Source organism: Apus apus, chromosome 15 (assembly GCF_020740795.1).
Source record: "Apus apus isolate bApuApu2 chromosome 15, bApuApu2.pri.cur, whole genome shotgun sequence".
Lineage (NCBI taxonomy): Eukaryota > Metazoa > Chordata > Aves > Apodiformes > Apodidae > Apus > Apus apus.
The window spans coordinates 13,467,452-13,487,231 of NC_067296.1; the positions used below are offsets into that span (position 1 = coordinate 13,467,452).

Below are 19,780 nucleotides of genomic sequence, written 5' to 3' on the forward strand. Positions count from 1 at the left end.
ATAATGAGCTGCTGGATTCTATTGTACTGATGACCTAGAAAACCATTTATGAAATAACCCATCTTATCAAGTGTCCTTGATTTTCAGGGACATTTCTCCTTTTGCATCAAGCATTCCCTTTGTCCCAGCTCCATCTGGCATCCACAGCCTGGGATTTACACAGCAGCAGATAACTGAAAGCAGTATTTTTGTGTTGCTTTCTAAAACACCCCCTTACCTGAGCCTTCTAAATGGAGAGTGCTCATAATCGTGGGGCTTTGTGTTCCAGCCTCACCTTCCAGCCTTTTCTCCTCTGGTTTTTCTCTCTGTCCTGTGGCATCCTCAAGGATTCATTGAGGGAGTTTTTGAAAGACAAGCTGCAAATCTGTGTCAAAACTCTGTGTGTTTCCTTAAAGAGTTCAAAAGCCAAAATCTCTGCTTGAGATACATATTTTTGCTGTGTGTATTTTGGGTTTCAGGTACAAAATTTGGAATTGCAGGTATCCATCTTGATTTTACAGCACCACTAAGGTGCATGCTGCAGTAAAAGCACTGCTTCAAAAAAATAACCGGTGGGTTTCTGTCTGGTTTTAAAGAGAAACTTGTGGAACATGATGCTCCCTTGTATTACATATTGTAAAGTGCCAGGTGAGTTCATAGAATCATAGAACTATTCAGGTTGGAAAAGCCCCTTGGGATCACCAAGTCCAACCATCATCCCTACTTTACAAAGTTCTCCCCTAAAGCGTCTCCGCCAACACCACCTCCAAACGACCCTTCAACACATCCAGGGATGGTGACTCCACCACCTCCCTGGGCAGCCTGGTGCAGTATCTGACCACTCTTGCTGTGATTTTTTTTCCTACTGTCCAGTCTAAACCTCCCCTGTTGCAGCTTGAAGCCATTTCCTCTTGTTCTGTCGCTAATTACCTGTGAGAAGAGACCAGCACCAACCTCTCTACAATGACCTTTCAGGTAGTTGTAGAGACTGATGAGATCTCCCCTCAGCCTCCTCTTCCTCAAACTAAACATTCCCAGCTCCTTCAAACGTTCTTCATAAGATTTATTATCTTTTTTTTTAGTCAAAAGAAAGCCATTATGAAGATGTTTGATGATGAAAGAGTGCTTTTATTTTTGTGATGGGCAAGCCAGGGAATAACTTTTATGTTTGCAGAAACAAAAATTCTCTCTCTCTCCATATATACAAAAAGCTTAAAAGCCAGGCTCTGAATTAAGATGTAGAATATTCTCAGGTTTGCTGTGTTTTTCCATTGCTCTGCCTAAAGGAACTGTGTGCATTGATTTATTTATTTTCCCGTAATACCCTACTGTGTTTTTTCCCTAATAGTTTTTCCTTTTTTTCCCTCCTCACAGCCTGTCCCCCCATCAGCTCTGCTGAAGGCTCCCAACGAGGTACAGCAGCATCTCAGCTGGGCTGGGAATGTGGGAACAACTCTTTGGGTTTGACTTTAGAGAAATATGCAAGACCTGAGCAGAAGGAAAATGGTTTCCCGTGTCCCAGGGGAAAAGGGGAGAGTCTGAGAAATGAAATAGGGGAATACCCTATATGAGGTGGAAAAACTTTCTGCCGTCATGGAATTGGTATTCCTGCTGTTCCACCAGCTCCTGCTCTCAGCTGTTGGTGGTTAATGCTGGGATTTTCACTGACCTTAAGGAAGCGAGGCTTCAAACAGCTGTTGAATCTCAAGAGTGTTTCAGTTCTTAACTCATATGGGCTATTTAAGAAAAGCTCTCAGTCTGTCTCCATGTCCTCCTTGCATCCTGCAGAGGAGGGGGTTCAGGTCCCCAGGGAACTCTCTGCAGTCAAGCTGTACAGACTGAGCTCTGGTAGCAAGTTCCCACTTCTCCTGTCTGTGCTGTAACCCCTCTTCACACTGCTGGGGCTGCTCTGTGGATCTGCTATTTAGAAAGCAATTAGTCCTGCTTATAAAGTCATATCACCTTCTTCCCAGGAAGTTTTGGGTGAGACTGAGAAATTGGCTTCAGCTCTTGGCTCTGCTGTTACTTGGTGGCTGAGTCACTTTATCTCCTCTCAGCTCTCAGCCCTCGCAGCTCTCAGAGATGAGCAGCCCTGCCCAGGAAGCTCCTGCTGCTGTTGCCTTGTCTACTCATGCAGAAGCCAAAGCAACCAAATTATAAAGCCACCACAAGTGTTGGCCTCTCCTTCTCCTCCTTGACAGAGGTAGCAGGAGTGGCCCATTTCCCCAGCAGCTCAATGACACTTACATGGCAGATTCATGATCTGCTAATAACATGAGTGTATTACAGCATGTTTATAATTGTGACTCAAGCTTTATTTTCAGTCTTTACTGTATTTCCTGCATATTTTAAGGAAGTACCAGAAGCTCCATATCAGAGATAAATGGCTCTCAAGTAGGTAATTTCCTTTGGCAAACTCCCTAGTACTGCTGGAAAAAAAAAATAATAACCAACCTGGACCAACCCCGGGCAAAATAACTATTCCAGCCAAGAACCTGCAGAAGATTGTACATGGTGAAGAGATGAGGGACTCCAGACTGAAAGGACCACATTGTAATGAAGTTGTTGCCTTTCCATTTGCTAAAGTATGAGCTATCTCCTTCATCCCAGCCTGCTGCAAACTCAGATAAACTAAAAAAAAAGAATCCCAATTGCAAGATCTTGTCTTGCTGAACAGAAACTGAAATGACAAAATTACTTGGCACTTCAATTATGAGCTGAGAGAGTGAGATGAAGCTGCATGAGCCAGTGAGGCCATGTCAGAGATGTCAGGAGAGAATCTCTGCAGAGCACATAAGGCAGATCAACCCTGGAAGTCTCATCAAAATACAGATAAATGGAATTCTTCATATTTTAAAGTTCTTTGCCAATTTTTTTTTTTTACTTTTACATATAAGGCATTTCAGAGCAGAAATAATTCTCTCTCCCTCCTAGCAATTACTGGACTAGTTCCATGTCTTTTGAAGATAATGTTTCTGCATCTAGTTGAAAAGGAGAAGTAGATGGAGTGACTTCTTTCTCATTTGTTCTTCATTCTGGAGATTTGAAAACACAACTGTGAAAGTCTCCATCTTTAGTCTGCTCTTCTCCAAGAGAAGATTACAGTAAATGTGTGCAGAGGATACAGACACAAGCTATTTTCCTTGGCTGCCACTTGTGGAGCACACTCCAGGTTTCTAGTGAGCCATCAAAGCCTTGCTGATGCCTGTGTTGCTATGGTGTTCTTATTGCTTTCTTCTAACTAGAAGCTAATTTTTCATGCTCTGCAATATTTTCTAACCTCTTATTTTCCTATTTTTCTTTGTCCCAGGATTTGATATGATGGAAGCTTTTGGCCTAGTAGAAAAGGAATATGCCTCCATCAAAGGGGTGGCTATGGAGCCATTTGTGTTCAGCAGTTCCAGAACCTTCACCCTGTTCAGAGACATTCAGCTCACCCTGAGGACCAGGTGGGAGCAGAGCTGTGACCAGTGTCACCCTCATCATCACTCTCATCAACACACATTGGCTATGCTCACAGCAAAGGAAGGTTGCTGGTTTGTGCATGAGTGGTGCATCCCCATTGGCAACTTCAAAATGAAATTATTAAATTCACTAAATGAAGCTGTAGGTTCTGGGAAGAACCAAAAAGATCACCAGAGTATTTTTCCTGAATGTAATGAGAATTAATCTCTGACTTTCTTCAAGATGAGTAAGGAATATGTCATGCAGAAGTTAAGGGAACACAATAGGAATATTCTAATTTTTTGTGCAGCCACACACTTTCACAGTGAGGTTTTTCTTGGTTACAAAATCACTGTTTCCAGCAGTGTCAGTTGCCATGATGGACACACGGATCATGTCCCCTGTGGACACTGCACAGTTCTTCAGCCATTCTGTCCACAACCACGAACTCTTTGGTGATGGCAGTTTGAGGTCACATTTTCATCTTCAATCCCTTCTCCCAGCATCTCCACTTTGGAGACAGATCTTTGCTCTAATAAATATCTGTCTCATAGCTGCTCTCTGCAGCTTGGTGGTTATTGATGAGAGGGAATAACCACTGACTGGGCTGTGACTTGGCCCTGTTTGGCTACACATGACACTTCTCCACAGGGTCCCAAGAGGGCCAGGCAGCTCCCATGACCTCACTCATTTTTTTAAAACTATAAATCAGGAATTGTCTGGTTCCTGACATTCAGTACTACTTTGTTTAAAGCCTAATTACTGAGGCATAGCTCAGTTTAATCTCAATTAAAGAAGCAAAGCTTCTTAAAATAAACAGAGCGAGAGAGATTCAGAGAACTCTTTGGTTTAAATACTCAGAAAGTTATAGGCAAATCCTTTTGTTCAGCTGGTACATATATAGATATAAATATACATACATACTTTCAAGGACACTGCTCTTTCAGTAAGAGACACAGAAATAAGACCCCGACATTACTTATGAATCAGTCCTGAAAAGAGGCTTGATGAGTTTAGTGCATGCCCATGCAAATGTGTCCTGTTCGGATTGCAGATGTATTTCAGGCATAACCAATTTGACCTTCCTCCTTGCCTGGTGCCCTCAGGCTGCGGCTGCTCCTGCCCACTGTGCCCTGGCAGCTCTGGCACTGGCTGCAGAGGGGGCTGGGTGGTGCCAGGCAGCTCTGCTTGCTCATGGCTGTCACCTCCCAGCCCAGATATTGCAGCTGGGATGTGGGGACCAGAAGGGGCATTCTCTTTGCTTATCCCTGAAGGACACTTACACTCATTTCTGCTAAGGCTTAAAGCTTTACCCCATGCCACATGACAACCATTCTTGAAGAGGAGACCCAGGGGAGTGTTTTGGAGCCTGGCAAGGGTGTGCTGTAAGCTACTGCTGGGCTCTGCTTTGAAAACTATGAAGGCTGCACTGGCTGTGCCTTGGCATTCCCCTGGGCAGCTTTGGCAGTGATGGCCTGACACCCACTGCTCCCCTGGCTCTCCCTCTTGGCTCCTCGAGGGCACATCACTCAGCACAGGATCAGCAGCCTGAGGGGGATGCACAAAAGTGGGGCCAGGCTCCCTCCTGGCGTGCTCAGTTCCCAAGGGTGAAGCTTTTCCAGGCTACTCTGCCCAGGAATTGTGATGGATGAGCCCTCTCTGTAAGGTGGTGGGTGCTGCCCCTGAACCTTGCTCATCTCATTCCAGTGATGTCCACCTCTTTGCCATCCCCCCTGAGCACACCATCAGCGTCCTCCTGCGCCTCCTGCCCGACACCCCCAGGGAGCCCTTTGCTGTGTGGCAAGTAACAGACGAGGACTTCCAGCCCCTTCTTGGTGTTAACCTTGACCGTAAGGTTTCTTGTTGAATACGTTCCATTCAGGTATTTGCAAACACTTCTGTGAGCAGCAGAACTCTTTCTGGTATTTGCTTGGGAAGTTTTCATGTTTTAATGCTCTCGTGCTACAGCAGCAGCTTTGGGGAAGCTTTGTTGTTGCTGCCAGCTCTGTATTTTAAATACTGCCTGGTGCAATTAAAAGACATTTTTATTCTACTTGTTACATATTCTTTATTGTTACATATTTTTTCTCTTTTCCACTGTTTAGAATTATTTCATGGTAACATACAAAGTCATTCACCATATTTAAGCCTACTTATTTACTATTTTTCAGTCTGTGAGTGAAATGATTTTATCTTTTAATTTGAAACTGTTTTTTGTCCTGTTTTCCCTGTAGCCAGTAAGAAAACCTTGACCTATTTCAATCATGACTACAAGGCTGACTTACAGGAAGTCTCCTTTGACCAGCAGGAAGTGAAGAAGATTTTCTATGGGAGTTTTCATAAGGTCCTTATCAAGAGAGGGAGAAATGTGGCTCACGATCTCACTCCAGTCTGAGAGTAATATGCCATCAATGTGCATTGTTCAAAGTGAGGAGTGATTATGCAAATGCTTTGCATCCAGATTGCTTGGGGAACTGGCAAACCTCTTTGATATGCTGGAATTTATGATTGTAGAGAATTAAGTAGCATTCCACGTTCAAAACGTGACTTTGACATGTTATTTGCTTCCCTCTCCCCCAGAAACTCCAAAACTGAGGGGACTTTAGGTCTTAATAGCAAGGAAAAAGTTAAAATTAAACTTTATTTATTTGAGATTTTGATGACCACTTAGTTCTGGAAGGAAGGAACAAAATAAATCTAGTCTTGTGACAAAGCCGCCACAGCACTCATAATGGGGGGGAGGGGGGGGGGTTGGCCATATATGTCCTCAGAGCAAAAATATTCCAAACGAATGGGGAATGAGCATATCTTATCACTATCTGTAGGAAGTTTTATTACTCAGGTAGTTTGAAAATGAAATTATTTAATATTACAACTCCAGAAAGGCTTCTCCTAGGGAGAGGTGAGGGGAGCAGCAGGGAGAAGTGGAGTGTTGTACAGCAGACATAGCATATACTGAAACTTCTTCCTTAGCCCCCTTGAGCCATTTGGTCATTAAACCCAGACCACTAGTGACAGGAGCAGTCTGGGAATGGGGCAGAAGGCAGGACTGTCTTTAAAAACATCTCCCACCTTGTCACAGAGCTCCAACCTGCCTCTTTCCACTCACCACCCAGGTGCACGTGGCCGTGAGCCACTTCAAGATCAAACTCTATGTGGACTGTAAGAAAATAGCAGAGAAACCCATCAACACGGTGGGCAGCATCTCCACTGCTGGCTTCATCATGCTGGGAAAGGTGACAAGGACCCGGGGACCCAGGAGCGGGTCTGTACCGGTGAGTCCTCAGCAGTATGTGCTGTTGGAGGGAGGTGGGGTTGCATTTGGAGCTGCCTGGGCTGGGCAGATGGAGAGGAGTGCCATCATCTCATGGTTCTGGCTCTGAGAATCTCCAAGGGCTGCTGTGACACGTAGCCAAGTCCTGATCCTGCTGATCTCTGCCGTTCTAATGAGCTTTCCTAGCACCAGGTTTCTCCCCCTTGCCTCCCACCTCTGCTCACCAGAGGCAGCAGCGTGAGCATGTCCTGGAGATGCCTTCAGCCAGCAGCATTGTGCCCCCTCCCAGATCCTCCCTGCTGGCAGCTCGGCTGGACAGGTCTAGCTAAGGAACCCAGAGCTTCGTGCTGTCCCTACCCCCTTTGCCTTTCAAACCCAGAAAACTTTCACATCTTCCACAGCTCAGGTGCCCTTGAGAGGACAGCAGAAGGAGTGATGAGAGTGTCTCCTTACTGGCTATAGTGGAACCTGATTCAATTTAAGATATCTTTAAATGTTGTTTAATCTGCAGGGCTCTTCTGTATCTGTGTGCTGCATGTCACACTCCTGGGCTGCACAGCTTGCTCACTGTGAAACACATGGAGTGGAAAGAATGGCCCAGGGGTATTTTTCACATTGTGGCTTGTTTGGGCACAATTATAGCTGGAGCCACATGGAAGAATCCAGTCAGATCATCCCTGAAAATAATTTTTAGCTCTTGGGATTTGGTGATGGAGTACATGTGCCAAAGTTACTTTCTTGTCAAACTCTGTCTTTGCACAGTTCCAGCTGCAGGGTTTGCAGATCCTGTGCAGCAGCATCGGGGCAGAAGGAGACAGATGCTGTGACCTCCCTGCTTTGGTAAGACAAGAGGGACCTTTCTGCTGATGGACATGGAGCTGGGGATGGTGGAACAAGTCCATGGCACCAAAGTGACATTGCAAATAATTTTGATAGACTTGAGGAAAACCTTTATCTTCACCCTGCCCCCCCCCCCCCCTTCCTTTCAAGATTTCTTCTCAAGACAGAAATTTGCTTTGTGGGTCATGTTAATACTTAGGAAGGAAAAAATTATATGTTCCACTATGTTATGCAAATTTCAGGGAGGGCTGGTTCCTATTTTATTTATTTATCTAAACTTGTTATTTTATGGAGAAATAGGGCAGTTAATTGCTCACAAAAATCTCTCAGTAGAGTAGAGATAATTTCTGCTTTTCTCCCACTGAAGGGCTGAATTTTGAAACACTGAAAATATTACCTGTGATCCATCCCATTCTTGCAACGCAGCTGCTCATGTCACTGTGTCTTGATTTAATTTCAGAGGGATGAGGAGACCTGTCCTACCATTGCTCCTGCCTGCTCTTGTACTTCTGGCCGCCCGGGCTTGCCAGGACCTCCAGGGCCCCCTGTAAGTTTCCCCTTCCATGCAGGACATTGCACATACAGGTCTTGCTTCATGTTGTTTGGGCATGAGGATAAGGTTCCTGGGGCTCCACGAGGTTCTAAAATCATTCGGGTTGGAAAAGACCCTTAAGATCATCAAGTCCAACTGTCAACCTAATGACACCAACTCCACCACTAAACCACATCCCTCAGCACCACATCTACACACCTTTCAAATCCCTACAGGGATGCTGACTCCACCACTACCTGTGCCATGGCCAAACAACCCTTTAAGTGAAGAGATAATTCCCAACATCTAATCTAAACCTCCCCTGGCACAACTTGAAGCCATTTCCTCTTCTCCTATCTCTGGGAGCTGTGATGCTCTCCTTGTGCCAAACGCCCTTCAGATTTCAGATGCTGGTGAAATGGGGAGATGGGGAGTTGGCACCACAACAGGTCCAGCTGGGAACAGGCTGAGCAGTTCCTGGTGCCATGTTAATCCTCTTAGAAGAGAAGGACAGGTCACTCTCAGAGCCTGCAGAGATTTTATGGATTGGAGGCTGTGAAACTCTTTGTAAATGAAAAAAATACTGTCCACAAAACCTTTCTGTCTTGTTTCTGTGTTAGGTAGAAGCCTTATGAGTGTCTATGTGGGTGGACAGTGTAGAGAGAAAGGGGAGACTTTGCAGTCTTGTCTGTCCCCAAATCTCTCTCTCTTTACAGTGAATGTGACCTGCAAGACAACCCTGAAGGCAACCTGGGGGAAGTGATTCCAGTCACTAAGTATTTAACATGCTCAGGGACAGGGCAAAGGCAATATTTTGTCTCTTTTGGATGCAGGAGAGTCACCATGGGCTTGAATTGCAGGAGAAAACCTTTCAGTCAAATACTAGGAAGCAGTTAACCATGAAGTTTACTTTTTGGAGCTTGGGGAAAATAATGAGAATAATATTTTATTTGCACAAAGCAAGCAAAACCTGACAGCCCATCCAGAGCACCCCTTTTCAACCCTCCAGATGCTTTTCTGGAGGGCATTGGCCTCCTTGCTCAAGTCAGAAGGTTTCAGATTACCTCTTGCTTTACTTTGGTTTGGCTGTGAATTCAATTCCACTCTTTGGAAGGGACAGTGCCTCATTGCACAGTAATTAAGTGCTCATTCTAGTGGAAGCACACTCCATTATCATAGTTTGCTTCTATATCCTAAGTGCATAATTATCAGTTTGCATTGCCCTGTGCTTTAAACTTCTCCACAGTACAACTCTTTAAAGTGCAGGGCTCTCTTAAGCATTAGAGAAAATCCAGTTTTGATATATAACCTTATCCTCACATCACTAAACCCTTGGTAATTTGCTGCAGTTACAAGACTACTCGTTGCTATTTTTAAAACTCCAGTTAGCAAGACTATGTCCCACCCTGTATTTATCACTGTCCTTAATGAATGTTTTTGACCAGGCCCAAGTGACTTCTGAAATGAGATTCTGGGTGTTTCTAAAACCACCTTTCCCAAAGATCCCTGCCTGTGCTGCTTCATTTAAATCCATTTAAGTTTTTTAGATTCAAGAATAGAAACTTTCAGATTAAGATGTCAGAAGTTCACACAATACTGGTTCATGCCAGAAGATTGAGTTCTTCTTTCCATCCAGCAGTTATGCAGATGCAGAGCTAAGCCAGGTCTCTGCAGAGCCTGTTGCTGTCCCCAGTCTCACAGTGTGTCTGTTCTCTTTCAAAACTCAACATAGTTGCTTGAAGATGTGAGCATCTCTTTTTCTTCTCAAGTGTGCTCCCATGTTCATATGTGATGTTGCCTCAGCACAGATGTGCTGGGGCAGTTGGAGAAAAGAGGTTGAACAGGTTGAAACTCCATCTCTCCCTGCTGGGGGTGGGTGAAAGGTACCCACTGCCAGACATGCAGAGGTTCTGCTGTTCCTTTCTTTTCCCCTTTTCCACATGTGCTGGATGACTGGATTAATTTTCTCATTGTCCCTGTTTGCTGGGAGCTCTCTGGGGCAGGAAACATCCTTCACTCTAGCCAGCAAAGTGCACCAACTTCTGCCCTCTAGCTCCTGGTTACACTGCAATAAGGATGATGATCTTCCTAACAGCAGCTTTGTGTCCTATTGGCAGGGCAGCCCGGGGAGGAGAGGACCTCAAGGAGAGCAGGGGGAGCCAGGACCCAAGGTGAGTCCAGATATTCAAACCAAGCTCTGGCTCTGTTTGCTTCAGGCTGTGTGAGAGGCAGGACGCAGGGGTCCAGGCCCAGCTGGTAGAGCTGCTGGAGGTGTCCATTCCTGGTCTGAGCTGACTCCTTGGGCTGGGGACTGCCTCTCTACAACAAGCAGAGCCCAAACAGCCTTAAAGACTAAAGCGTTGAGGAGGATGATATCCCTTATTGTTAATTAAATGCTCAGCTGGGCTTTGGAAGTGGAGGCAATGAGCCAGATCCAGCTGAGTTCATGCAATGAACGTGGTCAGCAATGTTCTCGAGGCTGCCTGACTGGAAAATGGTGTCTTTGTGCTGGGCTTGTTCTGGCTGCCAAGCCTCCAACCCAAACAGGTAGGTACTGCTCTGGGCCAGAGCAGAGTGAGGCTGCTCTCTGCCCATGTGGAATAACAGGAATGACCCACTGCTTGGGAAGGGGAATCATGCTTTGCAAAACACCAGTAGCAGCTTTGCTGTCTTCTCCCATGGAAGGTGCACCAGGGGCAGCTGAGGTTACTAGAAATCCCCTCACTGTCCTGACTTTATCTTACATCCTTTGGATGACTCATGCTGACCCAGGTTGTGCAGTGCAGCCCACATGGAGAGCAGGTACTAATTGTTTTCTTTCCTTATGATTTCATGTCTTTGTCTTCAGGGTGAACCAGGCCCACCAGGACAAGTAGGGCCGGAGGGTCCTAGCGGCCAGCAAGGCTCTCCAGGTTCCCAAGGAATCACTGTTCAGGGTCCTGTGGTATGTGACCTCTTCCACAGCCTTTTTTTTTCACTTACTCCTTGCAGTAAGAGCATGTCTCAGCAATGGGTGTCTCAGTAAAGCCCCCAAAACATGATCTATGCTTTTACATCATCCTTTCTAACGTCTGGACAGCTGCACTAGAGAGAGATGATGATTTTTTTTCCTGCTGACAGAGCTCTGCAATCAGTTGTTCTGGCAAAAGACTGTTTTTGTCCAGACTCTCCCTAATGTGCTTTTAGTGAAAACAGCCCAGTGGAGTATTCAGGCATTTTTATTTGCAATGATCATCAGTGCTTGGCAAGGAGTGGAGGTGGAGGCTGCTGTGTGTGTGCCTGGGATGGCAGAATCCCCAGGCACGTGCTGTGGCTTCAGTTCCCTTTTCACAGCAGAGAGCAGGAGCAGCCTGGGGCACGGATGGGAAGCAGCAGGCTGCTGTTTGCCTTAAAGGATGCTGCAGCATGCCTCACTATGTGCTTTGTTTAATCCAAGGGACCACCAGGAATTAAAGGGGAGAAAGGAGACACTGGAAGTCCTGGCATGCAGGTAATGGTAGACAACATAAGTTTTAATTCTCTCAAGGATTTGCCCATTTTTCCCAGTAACTGCTTTAAGGAAGCTTGAAAAGCCAAAGAGTTGCTACTGTTGTGTGCTTGGAAACTGTCTTTCATTTGGAGTGACATCCCTTTCCTAAGGGAAACTGAGTCAGGGGGTGCAGGAAAAATAGACCTGTCTGGAAGGGAGATATAATGGAACTAAGGCATGGAATTAAAAGTGGGATAACAACAATTGCTCTGTTTAACAAATAACTCTGTCTCTTTATGTCCCTGTAATGAGATTAATTAGGGCAATAAGAATCAGATAATGACCTTAGCCCACAATTCTGATCTACAGGGCATTCCTGGTGTGCAGGGAGCTCCAGGCAGGGATGGTCTTCAAGGTGCAAAGGTAAAATACCTCATCTCTGAGTTTTCATGCATGGGTGCCTAAAACTCTGCTGTGAGCAGAGACACAAAACATCCAGCACTTCTAATGCACTCTGCATGTAAGGGAATGAGCTTTTTACAAAGACAGAAAGATTTGAAGGACAAAAAATGGGGTCATACCAGGCTTGGTCAAATTTGACCATTGCCACCCTTCTTGCCTGCTTGGCGGATGTTTTTCTTACCCCATTTGTAGCACACTTATGTTATAAGCAGCACATTGAGTAATCACCTCATTGCTTACTAGATCTCTTTGAATCCTCTTGTTACTAAATGCCTGGATTTGGCTTTGCAGGGGGTGAGGGGACTAGAAGGCACGGCTGGGCCCCCAGGACCTCCTGGACCAAGGGTGAGTACAGGATAGCAGAACCTTGAGATCTATGAACTTACATCCATCTGCTAATTTGGAGGCACCAAAGCCTGGTCTAGATGGTAGGTCTGATAGTTACTGGTTCTCACTGCTGAAATATCAGGAATTTGGAAGTCCTGAATAGTCTAAGATGGGGATTCATGTCTTTGCATCAAGCCCCACAGTAGCTCTGATGGAGTTAATGGAAGCTGAGGTTGAATTCACCTCATAACTTTGACATGCTCATTCTGGGAAGATGTGGAGCTGGCAGGGATCAACCTCAGCTTTCTAAATGCTAGGAAAGCACTGTTGCCTTCAGAGCAGGCTCTGAAAGCTGTCCTAGTGCTGCCTGGAAGACTTATTCTCACTGATCAGAAGAGTTGTTAATCTCTACTGAACTTAAACATAATAGCTGGAAAACTATCAAAGAAAATATTTCTACTGATTGCTTTTTTGCTTATTTTTTTCTTCCCTTTATGGCTTCAAAGGGCAAAGAAATTTCACAAAGAGATGACCAGGGAAGGCACTTCCCACTCCCTAAGCTGCTGTTACTGTTGTAAAATATTAGAGGCAAACACAGGTCTTAAAGGAAAAAGCAAACAGCAGCGTGGTATTAGGAGGCTGAAGAGAAGGGTTATGCTCTAGGCTACGTCTAATCTGAATATAAAATGAAGGATCTAAAGCCTGTAAGGGTAAAAACCACATTGCAGTTTGCTGGCAAAACTCTGCTTTGCTGCCTTAGCTGTAATTGGGACAGTAATAGGAAATGATGGGAACATGACTCATACATTATATACTCTTAACATTGGACTCGTGGCTGGATGGGCTACTTACATAAAACTTAAAGCTACAGTGCCCTTGCTTGAGTCCTCCACACTCAAACTGCTGCTGGCCCTGGAGCTGCAGGGGGATGACAGCTTCCAACAGAAAAATAAGAAAGTTAGGAAGTAATTGGACTTTAATCTCTGTCTTGTAATTAATGTCTGCAGGGTTTCCAAGGAGTGACAGGCTCCCGAGGCAGCAGTGGAGAGAAGGGACCTCCGGGTGATGTTGGGCCAACAGTAAGTTTCTGCTTTTGGGTGTCCAAGAAGGCCAAGCCATGAAATATTTGAGTGGAACCAAGCTGTTCCCTCAGCAGCTCTCCCTCAGAGGCTAAGGAGTGGTTTTTATTCACTCAACCTTCTTAAGACGTCTGGATGTGCAAAGCCCAGGCTACTTCACTGCTGATAGAGCATTTAGCAAATCCCACCTCCCTTTGCTCTCTGTAGATTCCCAAGCAACACAAAATCCAACAGCCAGGAAAATTTCTGATGTAAGACAGTTATTTCCCCTCCTCAGGTGTTAAAAAATACCTGCTGTGTTGGGAAATCTGTTCTAAGATTGTTTTGGGGAATTTCTGCATCCCTCTAGATGGTTCTTTATGCCTCTGCTCCACCTGCTGCTTTATTATTCTTTTTCCTAAAAAAGAAACCAAAATATTTCTATGAGCTTGAAGCTCTTCTGTCATGAAGACAAGGAAATGACAAAGAGGGTGGGCAAAAAGCTATGCTCCATGTCCCACCAGTGCAACCCACATCCCGAAGGATTCTTTTGTTTCCTTCTGCTTTTCCTTTCCCCAGACTTTTATTTTTCCTTTTCTTTTCCTGTAGGGGCTGCCGGGTCCAAAAGGAGAAAGAGGAGAGAAGGTGAGTTTTTGGGGTGCTCTTGGCAGCAGTGCTGTCAGTGTGTGCTACACTCAAGAAGAGTGGATGTGGTGATGTCCCTCACAAGCTGTGCTTACACACACACACCTTCCTGGTGTTGAGTATCCTCATGTCCCTGTGGCCTGCTGCCTTCCTGTTCAGCTACACTGGATGTGCTGGTGGGATATAAATGATCCTGCAGCCCTCAGGAGCTCCTTACTATCACTTGGAGTCATAAAGAAGAAATGCCAGATTCAAATCCACTCTTTTCTGAGAAGGAAAAACCAAACCCACTTGATTGAGTTATTTTTTTTCATGTATTGCACAAGAGGGGTCTCATTTGTAACACTCCTCTGGCACAGCCCAGCACTGAGCCTTTGAGGCAGCAGATCTGTGCTGCCTTGGAAGGTTATTTATTGCAAGAATAAGTTTTTCTCATCCTGACTTTTGGTTCAAAAGAAACCCTGAGTCTTTCTAGGAGTCTCATTGCCAAGCCCTGAATATGTGAATTAGGCTTCAGACAGGAGTGAGCTGCTTTGGACAGGCTGCTTTTGTCTCAAGTGAATGCTTCACTATTACAATTTTTAACACCACTCTCCTTTCATTCTCACCAACTTTTCCTCTTCTGTGCATTTTTTTTGCAGTGGAATTTTCCTTTTTCCTTCCCGTGGGTGTTGTGCCAAGCTTTTGTTTAAGTCTGGGTAATCTGCACAGTGATCCAGCCAGAGCTGTGTGGTTTAGAAATGTTTTTGCAAATATGAAGTGGGTTAGTTAAGAAATTTTGCAGTGCTTATTTTTAAAGCATCTTTTTGCACCTTTTATAAGTTCTCCCTACTTAACTGAAACTTTCTGAAGAACCTGTCAGAGGTGTTTAATTCAGAATACAATAATGGTAAGAATTCATATTCATAAAAGATTTAGACAAAGATAGGACATTGTAATATCTGATCATACAAAATGTTTTGCATATCAGAGAACACTGAGTTACAGATTCAACACTTTTTGATAACATTTGAGAGGGAAATGTGCTCTCCTGTTTTTGGTAGCTTTGGTAATTATTGAGATTTGGTCTGGGCTTTTTGATGTGCAGGAGAAAAAGAATTATTAATGTTTCCCAATTTCAATTTTATGGCTTCAGAGCTTTGTGATAAATAAATAAAGATGCATTTCACACTGATTAATATCTCTGAAGCACAAGCTGACAAAAAGAATTGGCAGAGAGCTATCATGCACTATGATACCGATCCTTTTTAAGATATATTAATATTTGGGAGGGATTTGTTGTTTCTTTTTTTAATTTAAAAAATATTTCCCTTTAGGGGGAACCACAGTCCTTGGCCACAATTTACCAGCTGGTTAGCCAGGCTTGTGAGCGGATGATTCAGAGTGAGTATAACCAGAGTATAACCAGTATAACCAGGTGAATAAAATCAGAGGGCAGAGGGTATGAAGCTGTAGTGACCTGGGAGCTCCTGCATCCTCTGCTGTGCTGAGCACCAAGCACAGCGTGTGTCCCACCCCAGGCTCTCGTTGCTACACTGGTTTTCTTGGGTGACATTAACACAGAAACCTCTGAAATGTTTCTTTGGAAAACCCTTTGGCACTTGGCAAAGCCCCTGTTGTTTCTTAAATGGAAAAGCTTGAAACTAATTTGAAAGAAATTCTTCTTTTGGTGCTGTGTGCTGGTTCCTCTCAAGACGAGGCTTTTTTGGTAAAGCTCCTGTGCTGTGATGTACCAAAAGGAGTGGTGGTTTCCCAAGGTCAGGCAGCAAAGTCATGGCTGAGCTGTGCATCTTACCCTGCAGCTTCTGGCTTTCTCAGTTTGGCTTGACAGCCTCTTAGCACCAGCTGATCATTTCAAGTCCCTTGTTAGACAATATCCTCTCCCGTTGCCTCTTTCTGGAATCTTCCAGCCAAGAAATATTCATTTTCTGTCTTCCCTTCTCAGCTCATGTGTTGAAATTTGACTCCTTCATCCATGAACATGCAAGGAAGCCAGTTCCTGTTTGGGAAGAGAGATTAAAACCAGGAGAACCAGGACCACCAGGTCCTCCTGGTCCCCCTGGGAGCAATGGAGAAAGAGGACAAAATGGCTTCCCTGGTCAGCCAGGCAAAGATGGGTATCCTGGAGAAAGAGGTATAGAGAGAAGTCTTCCTAAACATTTTTTACTAGATCTTTGATACTTGAACTAAAGATTTCAGTGCCTCAGGCACTAAAGTAAAGATAACACATGATTTCATCACATCTCATTACTATGTTCCTTTTGGGCTTCTCTGTTCTGGGCAGAGTATCCCATGTTAGATGGCTCAAAGAGTAGGGAGAAGGCAGATGCAGCTCACTCTTTTTTGCAAGCTCTGCTTTGAGAGGAAGGCAAATTTGGAGATTTTGAAGGGTGGAGAGTTTCATTTTAGAGAGCAGGGGGCATTTCCTACAGAAAAGCAAAAGAAGCAGCCACTTGGATAAAGGCATGGTGAAAGGGATCACCTCCAGGCAGAAATTACAGGTCTTGGAAAACGTTGGAGGAAAGCGTGAGACAACTGAAGTAATATTGGAAGTGAAAGTAGGTTTCTGGAGCAGTAGCTGCAACAACAAAAGCTTCACACATGACTAAAGAAATAGATTAATGTAATCTCAGAAAGTGGCATCAGTTATTGGACATGAATGAGTGAAATGGTTGGAATATGTTTTGCTGAGATGTGCAGGCAACATTTGTCAATGGCTTAAGTAATTGTCTGTCAAAATAAAACAACAACTGTTGGTTTCAGCAGCGTCCTAACACCTCCGAGCAAACAGAGACTTTCTGTTTAACTCCTTGCTCTGTCACTGTTCAGTCTTAACTGGTTATCTGCAGAGCTTATAAAAATGTCACTTAAGAGAAAAGGGAAGTAACAACCTGCAGATGTTTCCAGTCTGTCGAGTGAGGAGATGGGAGAAGGCAGATCTCACTGAAAACCAATCTTAAGGACAAGGCTGGCTAAAATATTTTTGTCTTACAAATGTGAAAAATGGTGTTTGTCAAAATGCACCTATTTCACTGAGATCTACTGCTGACACCAGCAATCTCATGTGCAAACAGGAAGCCTGGCTTACTAGCACCTGGTTGAAGAGATGGTTCAGCTCTGTGACGTGTCTGATCCATGTGTGTGGGATCCATGTCCACTCATGGGAGCGGACCTCACGCTCAGGCCAGTGCACTAACACCAGTGCTATGAATTTCTCTGAGAAAAGTCTACATTTTCACCCCTATCAGGCTGCAAATCAATGCAGGTTGGAGCCCTGTTTGTCATGAGCAATGGATTACTCTGGAAAAGACGGTAGATCCCAGACAGAACTAAAGAAAATGGATATTTCTCAGTGTAGCCAAGGGCTGCAACTCAACACCTAAGAGCCTGGTGGGGAGACTGCAGGAGAAGTAATTCAGGTTGAAATACAAAATGCAGTGAAGTGACACTTATCTCCTCTCTGTGACTAGGTGCCCCAGGGCCCAAAGGAGAAAAAGGGATGCCTGGAGCCAGTGAGGAAGGGATCCAAGGACCCAAAGGCAGAACAGGTAGAGTGAACAAAACCTCTTTGTATTGGGGCCATCCAGAGCTCCAGGTTCAAAGCATCCTTCAGCCTTTGGAGCACCGTGGTGAGGCAGATTGACCTCCCTGCCCCAGCACTGTCAGCAGCATCCTGGGTCATTCTTCTCTGCTAAGGTGTAAGAGATTGTCCCAGGCAGCCTCTTCCCTCTGAGACCCATTCCCAGATAATGTATTTTAAGGACCTGGGACACATCCAGAGAGTGTTAGTTTTGCAGCCTTTTTGCATGCGAGACCAGATTCTCAGGGCACTGAAACTCTTTAGAAATTCAGCTCATAGAGCACAAGGGGTTTTGAATAATCTGTTAGGATTTGGTGTACTCTTCCTTCTTGATCCCTGTTCCTTGGAATCAGTGGGAAGTTTGCCATGGACAAACCAGGCACTATCAAGACAGTGTGTTCAAATGTGTTTTTCTGTATTTGAATTTTTAGAGTTGAGATGCAAAGACCCAAAAAGCAATGATTCTGAGATGGATGCTGGGGTTAAGGTGATTTTCTGTCTGGGTCCACTGAAGTTCAAGGATAAGACCTGAATCACTGAGATTAGAAGAGTTTTTCAACTGGCAGGTCTGATTCTTCCACTGAAGTGAGGAAACAATACTCAAAAATCTAATTACCATGTAGGATGGAGAAAATATAGAAGAGGTTTTACACTGAAACAGCTAAAGTAGATGTGCTGTGACTCACAGAGCTTCTCCTTCTTCCTTCCTCCTTCAGGACCGCCGGGAGAAGTTGTGCTGGGGAAACCAGGTCCGAAGGGCTACCCTGGGAATGCTGGTCCTCCAGGTTTTCCTGGTGTCAGAGGGCAGCCTGGGCAGCCTGGATATCCAGGGGGCTGTGATATCTCCGGATGTTACGGGGCAGATAGAAGAGGTATGTCTTGACTATCTCACTGCAAAAGTTATCATTTTAGAACTGGTATCTCTGGTTACTCCTCTTAAGCTAGGCAGAGACCTCTGGTCCTTCTTCAGGCTCTGTCAGTCCTGCAAGCCCTTTGCAAAGTGATCAGGATGATTCATGTGCAACTCATATGGATAAAAGCCAATCCAAGTGATGACTGCTCCCAGCCATCCTTCATAGCTTAGCACATAACTGCAGCAGTAGTTGAGCAGCTGGAGTGATCATAGCGGTGTCTTCAGTTCTTAATGTCCCAAGCAATATTTCCATGGTGGATAGAGAGGAACTCATCTCAGTTCCTGCACATACATTTCATGGAGCCTCAATTGTATGAAGTCCTAGGAAATTAAGAAAATAACTGGCACCAAACAAAAGACTTACAAGGCAAAAAGGTTAATTCTACACCATTCCTTGATGCTGGCTTATTTATTTGCTCAGTGGCCTCATCTCCTTTCCACACAGATTTCATCCCCTGATGACTGGTGCGGAGGCAGCTGAAGACATTGCTTTGCACTGGAAAGCTCTGGGTGAAAGCTCCACACGCTTAAAGAGAAGCAGCAACCTCAACACCAAATGTGGTGTTTGTGGGTTTTTAAATGCCCCATCGTTTCTACATGGTCAAGGAAATCAAACACTAATGCCACCAAACCAGCCTGTGCTCAGAGGAGTCATCCCCGTCCCTCTTTTTCAGCAGTGTTGAAGCTCACATTGCATGTCCCACAGCAGGACAAAGACACAGTCAGAGGTGCAGGCTGACAGATTTGTAAGACAAATATTGTATTTTTAAGCTCAGAAATAACAGATAATTTTTGCCCATTTGTCTGCTTGTGGTTTCTTTTTGTCACTTGCTATTCTGGGTCCCCAGCACCGAGGACAGCACCTCATTCCCAAAGATGCAAATCCACTGGAGCAAAACTGCATTTGCTGTTGGTTGACAAGGTAACCAGGTCTAGCACTATTCTGATTGTTTCTGCTTATGGCAAGCTGCAGGTGGCTTCCTCCAGGGGTGTTATGTACACAACTGCTGCAGACAGAGGGACAACCTTCCTGTGAGGTGACAAACCCCAGCATTAAGCCTCCTTCTCTGGGGCTTGGTAGCTGTCAAGCAAAGGCTTAGATCTGACAGAGCACAGCAGTGTACCCAGAGGAGCTGAAGATTAACCTCCTGGTCTTCTCCATCTCTGCCTTTTGCAGTCTGAGCAGCTATTTTATCATAGTTTTAGAGTATTGAAAGGCTCTGAGTCTGACTTTTGTCTATATGACACAGAGGTAAT

At 44.8% G+C, this 19,780-nt stretch overlaps 1 protein-coding gene across 1 annotated transcript in view; it reads left to right on the plus strand.

Annotated features, from left to right (window-relative positions):
• COL20A1 (collagen type XX alpha 1 chain) overlaps window positions 1-19,325 on the plus strand; it is a 44,992-nt gene extending 25,667 nt beyond the window's left edge. Inside the window, exons 22-40 of the mRNA XM_051632959.1 lie at window positions 1,354-1,392; window positions 3,290-3,428; window positions 5,131-5,273; window positions 5,658-5,767; window positions 6,540-6,698; window positions 7,460-7,537; window positions 7,998-8,084; window positions 10,187-10,240; window positions 10,918-11,013; window positions 11,506-11,559; window positions 11,908-11,961; window positions 12,292-12,345; window positions 13,335-13,406; window positions 13,995-14,030; window positions 15,347-15,413; window positions 15,976-16,164; window positions 17,501-17,578; window positions 18,327-18,482; window positions 18,969-19,325. Of these exons, the coding sequence (XP_051488919.1) occupies window positions 1,354-1,392; window positions 3,290-3,428; window positions 5,131-5,273; window positions 5,658-5,767; window positions 6,540-6,698; window positions 7,460-7,537; window positions 7,998-8,084; window positions 10,187-10,240; window positions 10,918-11,013; window positions 11,506-11,559; window positions 11,908-11,961; window positions 12,292-12,345; window positions 13,335-13,406; window positions 13,995-14,030; window positions 15,347-15,413; window positions 15,976-16,164; window positions 17,501-17,578; window positions 18,327-18,482; window positions 18,969-18,982 (1,679 nt within the window). The 3' untranslated portion in view covers window positions 18,983-19,325. The remainder of the gene's footprint in view (window positions 1-1,353; window positions 1,393-3,289; window positions 3,429-5,130; window positions 5,274-5,657; window positions 5,768-6,539; window positions 6,699-7,459; window positions 7,538-7,997; window positions 8,085-10,186; window positions 10,241-10,917; window positions 11,014-11,505; window positions 11,560-11,907; window positions 11,962-12,291; window positions 12,346-13,334; window positions 13,407-13,994; window positions 14,031-15,346; window positions 15,414-15,975; window positions 16,165-17,500; window positions 17,579-18,326; window positions 18,483-18,968) is intronic.
• The last annotated feature ends 455 nt before the right edge of the window (window positions 19,326-19,780 follow it).